This window comes from Nanorana parkeri, unplaced genomic scaffold, assembly GCF_000935625.1.
Source record: "Nanorana parkeri isolate BGI_ZX_2015 unplaced genomic scaffold, ASM93562v1 scaffold789, whole genome shotgun sequence".
NCBI classification, from domain to species: Eukaryota; Metazoa; Chordata; class Amphibia; order Anura; family Dicroglossidae; genus Nanorana; species Nanorana parkeri.
The window spans coordinates 306,198-315,228 of record NW_017307057.1 but is presented as its reverse complement, the minus strand read 5'-3'; the positions used below and the strand labels follow the sequence as shown (position 1 = coordinate 315,228).

At 36.5% G+C, this 9,031-nt stretch overlaps 1 protein-coding gene across 1 annotated transcript in view; it reads left to right on the top strand.

Moving 5' to 3' along the window:
- Positions 1-7,919, top strand: part of KHDRBS2 (KH RNA binding domain containing, signal transduction associated 2) — a 190,893-nt gene extending 182,974 nt beyond the window's left edge. The window contains exon 12 of the mRNA XM_018564849.1: positions 7,160-7,919. Within this exon, the coding sequence (XP_018420351.1) occupies positions 7,160-7,260 (101 nt within the window). The 3' untranslated portion in view covers positions 7,261-7,919. The remainder of the gene's footprint in view (positions 1-7,159) is intronic.
- Positions 7,920-9,031: the final 1,112 nt, after the last annotated feature.

Sequence of the window (9,031 nt, the reverse complement as noted above, 5' to 3'; positions counted from 1 at the left end):
AGGCGGGGGCGGTGCAGGGAGGGGGCCCCGGCCTAAAGCTGTGTAAGGGGGCCCCGAAATTTCTGAAGGCTGCCCTGTATACCAGAGGGTACTTTTATTTGTAATTAAAAGTTTATATTAGCAGTTAAGATTTGCAGCAAATAACACATTATATGTAGATATGACCCCTCGAAGGAGCCACTGGTAATTTAGGGTCCCCTACCAGTTTAGCAGTTACCGTCCCCGTTTTCTCAGCTCCAGCAACACCGACACTTCTAAAATAGAACAGGCTCAAGTCATAGGGTCATAGGGTCTTTTTACTATTTATTGCTCAGTAGTAAACTCAGGAGAGAGGGTTAGGGTTGCAGGATACCCAAAGGAAAAAAATGGAGGACAGTGTCTTCACCAGTAGCAACAGCAATAGCAACAGGTCCTATGAAAGTGACCACAAATAGTTTCTTGCAGCAGAGAGCAGCCAGGAAAAGTATATGACTGTCAAAAGAGCCATCAGTGTACTTGTAGTGCCCCACTGGCTTCTTCTCCTCTGTATAGTACCTGAGTCCAGGGCAAAGAATCTCTTTTACAGGGTCCAGGCGGCAGCTCTCACCAGCTCCTCTGTGACACTATTCAGTATACAGATCGATCTTCCAGCCCAGCTTCCTTCAGGTTTCTTTCCAGTAGCATATTGGGCCTCTGAGCCACCAGCAATTGCCACATGCTAAGGCCCAGGCCAGATATCTTGCAAAACACAGGCCTCCTCCCAGGGATAAGCCCAAGGCTAGAGAGAATTCTGGAAAGGTGTTCCCAAATATGTATCACCTTCCCCAAGTCATACCTCTGTGTCAGCCAGCTCAGGAATTAGTCAGAATCAAATGCATATTCATTATCTGTCAATTGATCCCCCTCATACTGTATGCTAGAGCCCATCCCAGCAACAGAGGGGAACAATCAATCTACCAAGTTTAGGAAAAACCTGCATAACACAGAAAAATCAACCTCCAGATTGACTACAGTCCAGAAATAAACACACTAAATTTAGTAGCAACATAACTATAAGTGACAGGGGTGTTACATATATATGAATAAAAATATTGTAGTAATTTAAAATATAGGAAATACATGTAGACACAATGTTGGGTAATGGTGATATATGTTCTTGTCAAGGGTACTAAATACAAGATGACTTATACTCACGGCCATGGCCCCAAGAGGCAAGGTAACTTTTTGCCTTAGGTGGCATGGGGTGAAGGATAAAAGCAGTATAAGTTGATTTTTGTGGCATAATGAAATTATGTTGCAATAATGCTATTTTGAAATTACATTGCAGAAAAGGTTCTTCATAGTCTGTCCACCGGGTGCTAAAGAGGCTTGGTAATTTAATATGTGATGTCACGTCCAGCAATGGAAAACCAGGAAAACTGAGCTTCATTCAGTGCTTGGCTTATCATGGACATTTTGGCACAGTTCTGCCATAAGTTTAGAATGGCACTAGGCATTGTCAAAGTTATTTCACAATGTTGTCAACATCAAATACCTCTCTAAACAATGAAGGTGGCAAATTGTTGCTCTGATAGTAGAATTATAAGGCCAACAGGTTTCAGATCAGTTAAAGTGTTTCATTTATCAGGGATGTATATACAAATGTTCAGTTGTACAGGTAGACACCCATCCTCATCACAAAATACATGTGTGTACTGAGGAATACCACATGCAAAGATGCAACAGGTTTAAATGAAGTGGTGGTGGGCAAATGGCAGCACTGGTAATGTGCAACCTTCTCATTAGTCTTTCTGGTAACATGCAGGTCCAGTGGCGGTCTCTTTTTTAAAGTTGAACTTGTGGCAGTCTGAAAACATGGCAGTCGCTGAGAATATGCAGCTCTTGCTATAGTCACCCTTGTTATATGCAACTCTCATAGAAGTCACTTTGGTAACATGCATCTGGTGATGTACAATTCTCATTAGTCTCTCCGATAATTTGATACTTTAATGATAATCGTTCCTGTAATGTGCAGCTATCATGATAGTCTCCAGTAGCCCGAAGTTTTCCTTGGTATGTATTAGCACTCATGGCAGCCTAGCACTCTTCATGATGATTTGCAGGTAACATGACAATGCTAACTGTCAAAAAGCAGCTATTTATGATAATTTGCTGGTGACACCATATACCCTCTATTTTTTGCTGACTAACGTGAACATTTATTCTGTTAATAATTAAATGTTCTACTTTCTTGCCAGTCATAAGAATGTATCCAATGAGCACTTCACACCAGGGGAGTATATGCTATTGTGTTTAACACAAAAGAGTGTGAATTATACCTTTATATCTACATCAGGAAGCTTAGGATCTGGGTCCACATGCATGTGAGAATTATATATATTATATAGTGTATAATACAGTGAGTGCTCATTCTGTTATTTAATTCTGTTGCATAATTTACCATGGTATCTTTTCTTCCCTGAACAATAAACACTGTGACAAATAACCAAAATGTTTTAGTTACATTTAATTTAGTTCAATTTAATCTATATAATGTACTACGGCACCTTTCTGCAAAGGTAAGTGGTATCTACACTGCCAAAAAAGTGACATGCAAGGGGTATATGTGCTTGACTAATGCATGGCTCTTATTGTATGTTTATAGGTAATTATTATTATTATTGTTATTATTACTTTTACTAGCTTGTACACAAAAGCTTGCACACTATACATAATGTGTGGTTTGTGATACTGGTAAGTAGCTCTGTTTACTCCTGGAAATTATAAAAGTAAAAATATTTGCCTAAATCAATTACAGCTGAAGAATAAATCATAAGGTTGCCTTACTAAAGGCACATATTCTATTTACTTTGCAAGGGAATTTTCAATCTGCAAATTAATTTTCCACTAGTTTTTCACTAGCTTAGTGAATGTGTTATAAAATAATTTTTCAAAGAATACCCAATCATGTGCAAAGAAATAAAAAAAACTGTATTTTTGTTTGCACATATTGGATGGTGGAAGTCACAAGAGCTTTGCCTCATTCACTAAGCTAAGAGACAATAGTCTTGTGAAGTGCAAACCCGTTTGCAAAGTGAACAGCCTTTTTCTCTTCAGTAAATCAATACTGTATAATGAAAAGAGTTCTGCTACACAGCATTTGGCTCGGCTGCTCTGCTCGGTACCTCTGTGGTAACGCGCAGAATAGAAAACCAGTAAAAAAAAGTAGTAAAAAATCAAATAGAAAATGATTGGGTGGAGCTAGCAGTGACAGCTAGCTCAGCCCAACTGTTTTCTATTGGCCGGGCGATTCTGTGCAAGTGGCTGGAGCCAGCCGTGAGAGGATGGCTGGCTCTGCCCAGCAGTCAGTAGCAGGCTGTCATCTGGCCAATGGCCGGCTATTCAGCCAGCTTCGCCTTTTAACCCGGCTCAGTCGAGCCGAAGCATATGCCTTCGGCTCGACTGAGCCGCTCGGCCGACTTCGGGAGCTGTACAGGCTATAGTGAATAGTCCGTACAGCAGCCCTTCGGTTCTACTGAACTGAAGGGGTCCTGGGGCCGAAGCTAGGTGAAGGATCAGCCGAAGCTACGGCTAGATCCTTCGGCAGCTTAGTGAATAGACCACATATACTACATACAACAACTATGAAACAGTCTCAAGGAAGTCTATCTATTTGCAAGTCCTTCTTAAGAGACATTGATGTATATAGTTCTCTTGCCAGCACATGTGGAAAATAGGATTATGTGCAATGGATTTGCAAGTAGCATGTCCATCACCGAAAAACAAGACACCTCGTGTATGCCAAATGGAATGCAGCTCACCTTATACACAATCCCTCATGGAGGGTTTGTGAACACTGTTCCCCCTTGATGAGGTGGAGATCTACCCTCAGTGGATTGCACTATGCAGAGCTCGCTCCTTTTTCCGGTCCCTCCAACAGCGTCCTCCAAGCACAACGTTAATATGTTGCAATCACTCAAAAATACAAGGGATAAAGATCATAGTGCTCACTGTGTTTTTTAAAAGATCCCTTTATTAAAAAGCTACTCACATGAACAATCAGTAAAATCTGACTGAATAACAAAGAATGGAACCCGAGGATGTTAGCAGCTAAATGTCCAGTCCCGCAAATATCAGCAGTACTAGCATGCTCCTCCTACCTCTCTGTGCTACCAACTCCACCCTACACACATTACATCACAATGGGTTTGTGTACAGGGTGAGTTGGATTCCATTTGGGATACAGGAGGTGTCTTGTTTTCTGGTGGTGGACACACTACTTGCAAATGGATTGCACATAATCCTATTTTCCACGTGTGCTGGCAAGACAATTAATATACGCCAATGTCTCTTAAGGACTTGCACATATTTAGACTTCCTTGAGACTGCTTCATAGTTGTTGTGTGTAGTATATATTTATTGGATACCTGGCATGGTTGCAATCCACTGGTTGCACATATTGTATACATTGAAAAAAGACACTTATATGCACTTATTGATCGCTCTCATTTTAATTGTAGCACCTCAGTTTTTCCTTTGTAAAGCCTTGGGGTTAGTGATTTATCTAGGATCAGCAGTGCTTGCTTGCTAAAAAAAATACACTTATTGGTGTGAGATTTTCTTGTATTTTATAGTCCAATACTGTATAATAACCCACAGAATAAATCAGTTTGATACTACCTAGTTTTAAAGTATTTAGTTAATCAGGATTTTAAAGCAAAAGGATTTTAAAAAAGATTATATGTATCTTGTGTATCCAAAAATACTGCATGCACAAGTAGGCACACCACCCAATCAGTTTTCAGTTTTTATCATTTCGTTTTGTTATTACAATTGTAAAATATGTATTTTTAGTGGCTGTGCTAAAGGCTAGCATAAGTGACACTTGTAGCTCTGCATTATGGAAATATCAACTCACATTTTGTATCAAATCATCAACAGTACCTTAATATTTCATTTCTGTATTTTCAAGTGAATGAGTAGCAAAATTACTATCTTGAAGTGGTAATGAACTGGCCTGATTTTAATAACATCATCAAAGTAATTGAGACATTAAATATTTATACAGGACTCTAGGGTGCAGCTAGAAAATTAAAGTATTGAACAATTTGTAAAATTCTCAAGCTACACAATCACATCCTTTAATTCAAGCTAGCTGCAATCTTCAGTAATCCAGAGGCATGCTTGCTTATTGGCTTTGACCAAACAGCCCATGAACATTTGTTGTAAGACTCTGATCTGACTTAATAAAGAACAGCAGAAGCCTATCTGAGAAATTAAAAAAAAGTAAAATGAATGCACGTGAAGAAAGAAAAGGATTACATATCTCAAAGGACACATGAAAATACAAAAATAAATTGAAGTGTGAAAACTATACAAAGCTGCTTACTGAAAAGTTTGTGTATAAAGAAAAAGCTAATTTAATGCTGAGATGGAAAGACTTACATTTAGCGGCATTAGCATTTAAAACCTAGATACAATTAAAGAGCCATTATTTGAAAATCTATTGTCTTTAAAATAAGAAACATACAGTTATGAGAAAGTTAGTAGACCATCTCAAAAATCCTCAGTGCTAACATTGTTTGCATTTTTCAACATGTCTTCAGTGATAGAACCAAAATAAATCAGTTAACTGTGATTTATGCAACAAAGCTTTTATGAGTACTGCACTACAACATGAAACTATGCAGGTCTTAGCATTTATAAATTCTGATAAACAGATTACCATTCAAATAAGTTGCACTAAAATTGTTCCCATAAAATCCTACCCATAATGACAGCAGGACCATCATCTAATATTAACACAGGCTACTGCTAATTTTGAATTTAGATGATTCGAGGCTGAGTTTTAAACCCCTGGCAAATATATATATATATATATAGAAATGGGGACTGTTTTGCAAAAATAAAATGCACTTCAGTCTATCCAGTCCTAAGATTTACGCAGCCCTGCCATAAAGCAGAACCAATTAAATAACCTAACTTTTCTCTACGGCAGCTAGGCAATACACCACTGGTCAACTCTCCACACATGATTGAACAGTGAAGGAGCAGCAGCAAACTGATGCGCCCATCCCCTTCTACACCTGTTCCTAATCAGCACATGTACTGTATACATCAGCACATCAGTTTTTAAATTCTCTGGTGTTGTTACAGTGCAATTAGGTGTAGGAAGCATTCTGAAAATGAAAATATCAGGTTTGTAGTAGGAATTGGCTAGCTTGACGCAGACCCTGTTCCCCTATTTCCTTCTATGTGAAGATAGCATTAGATGATGTAAACTACAAACTATCTGTCTTTTTTTAATCTGCTGAGAAAATAGAGAGAATAATACTGTCTTATTTTCTAACGATGATTTTCCAGATAATTGTCATCTTATATTTATGGATCTTTTATACATTGTCACCTAAATGCAAATATTTACATATAGTTTCTGACAAAATTAGACATTTGTATGTTCTATACTTTAAAACCTTTTACATCTAGCAGACCCTTTTTAATGGTTGTACTACATATTAAGACAAATTTGTTGTTAGTTTAAGAAAGTTAAAGCAGTTTTTGATAGCGTCAAAAGAGATTAAAGCTCACCATACACATTACAATCTGATTGTACAATCTCCTTTAGATCTACCAACCACTATGTAGGGCAAGGACCTGCCTGTTTGGATGCAGATTGATTGGATGGATTAGGTAGGTCCTACTATTACATATATTTGGTAAATCTAAAATTGATTGTACAAAAATTGTATGATCAGATTGTAATGTGTGCGGTGACCCTTAGATTTAACTATTGTTTTAGCACCATGAGGATAGGAGGGGGTTTAGCCTGGGTCAGGAGTAAATAGAGTTACAATCACAGGCACAGTACAGTGAGAGAGTGCTGTCAAAACAGGAGAGACAATGTTTTACAAGATGACCAGGTAAAATTAAAGAAAGAAGCCTTACAAAACGAATGCAGCAATCGCACCTAAGAACTGGTAAGCAGCAATATATTCAATTTTTGTTCTTGGGTCTAGATACATTTACATACATACCATAAGCTTTGAGAAATGTTCCAACATTTGTGACCTGTGTCCTTTAGACTTGAAAAAAGTCTGTTAATAATATGCTTCTAAGTTTTAGAAAAAGTTATTCTAAACAGTTCATAATTTACATACAGGAAGCCCTCAAACACGCCCTTTTCCTTGTGTTTTGATTGTAGGGCCTGAAGAATGGTCCTCATCATCCCGAGCCACCTTAAAAGCATCAATTCAAAGATCAACTAGAGGAATATATAGAGAACATCCATATGGTAGATACTGAAGGTCTCCCGCATATGTGGCCTCCTCATACAGACAATTATTTGCCTTTTGGCTCTGCATAAAACCGCAACATGACAAGTAATAGTCCATTTTTACCTTGGGATTACTGCTTGTGGTTTCCTTATGTACTTCCTGTATTTGCGATAATATTGGCGTAGCATTGGCTTTAAACTTTATTTTTTAACATGGACTGAAAAACACTAATTGCAGGATGATTTTGTTTCACCCATGAAATGGGATAATGTTGTCTTGGCTGTTATTCATTGTGGTGTATACCATTTTTAAGAGCATGAAAGTTTGACAATGCTTAAGTCTTGATAAATACACAACATATCAGGCCTTGATTTTTGTGTAGGGTTGCTAAACAATTGTAATATGATTTTTTTGAACATAATATAATCAGTGTAGAGAGGATGTTTCAAAATGGATTTTTAATACATGTAAGAAAAAAATGTTGAGTATTAAGTTTGTAAATTTAATTTAAAATTCTGTTTTAAGGGGACTGAGAAGTGACCAGCTACTGTAATGTATGTAGCTAACTGAATCTGTCAGTGTTTTAATCTGTATTTGTTTATAAAAAATCACATAAAGGTCAATGTGTAATATTCTCTAAATAGGAAATTATAACTTGTCAAATATGTTTGCTATAATTTGTCAATAAAGCTGAAATTTTTGTAAGAAACTAAACTTGCAATCACTTTTGTATTTCATTTCTAGGGATGCCTAAAATGTTTCACAATTAAAATTACAAAATGATCCCAAGCTTGTTTTAAGTATTTTGTGTAAGATTTAAAATTTGTTTTAATAAATTTGGCTTTGGCTAAATAATTTTCTAAAAATTAATCTAAACTGTCATTTGATTCACGGCTAGAAAATATTAATGTATACCATATTAATGGGAAAATGGACATAGAACCATAAATGCTTCTAAATTATTTTTTAAGCTTCATCTTGCTAAACAAAAATTCTGACTTGTTTACATTACTAGCCTGTCTCTCCTGAAAATGTAATGGAGTTAAAAGAGGTAAGATTAACACTTACCACCAACCACTAGACTGTACTAATGCCTAGAAATTTGAATCACCCTAAACATTAAACACCTTATTTAACATGTAACCATTGTCTAGGTTTTTGGTTTTCACTCTTAGGAGTGTGTTGGTTGCCTTTGCTTAATAACTATTTATCTCTACCAATAATCATCAGTGTCACTTCCCAGTTGTTGCTATTTAACTTCAACTTTAAAAACTTTATTTGTAATTTCCAGTGCTAAATATCGCGAACGTTGAAAGCAGTTTAAAGGGCTGATATTTCTTTTGAGACTATCAGACTTGGTGGCTGATGATTATTAAGGAAAAGTGTCGCAGGACTCAAAGGATGACTAAACCATAACCAGGTAACACTAATAGTAACTATGTAATTTTCAGTTATGCGAGCAAATGTTAAATATTTCCAATTATTAAGTTACTTATAGTTAAAAAAGTAAACCTGCAAGAATATAACAACTAGTACCTTAGGCTATTAAACCAATAATTAATATTAACTAGTCAAATCAAAATTCTAAATCTCAAGTAACTAAACAGATCTAAAATTAACCATAATAGTAATGCAACTCTTGCTAACATCAGATATCTAACCTAATATTTTGTGAAAATGAAATCCAAAAATGAAATAGGCCTGTCATAATTACCTATATTTTAAATATTTATTTTTGTTGAATCTTAGTTGCTGGCTTTTTATTGCTGTGATTGGTTTACTTTTTTGATAAAAATAGT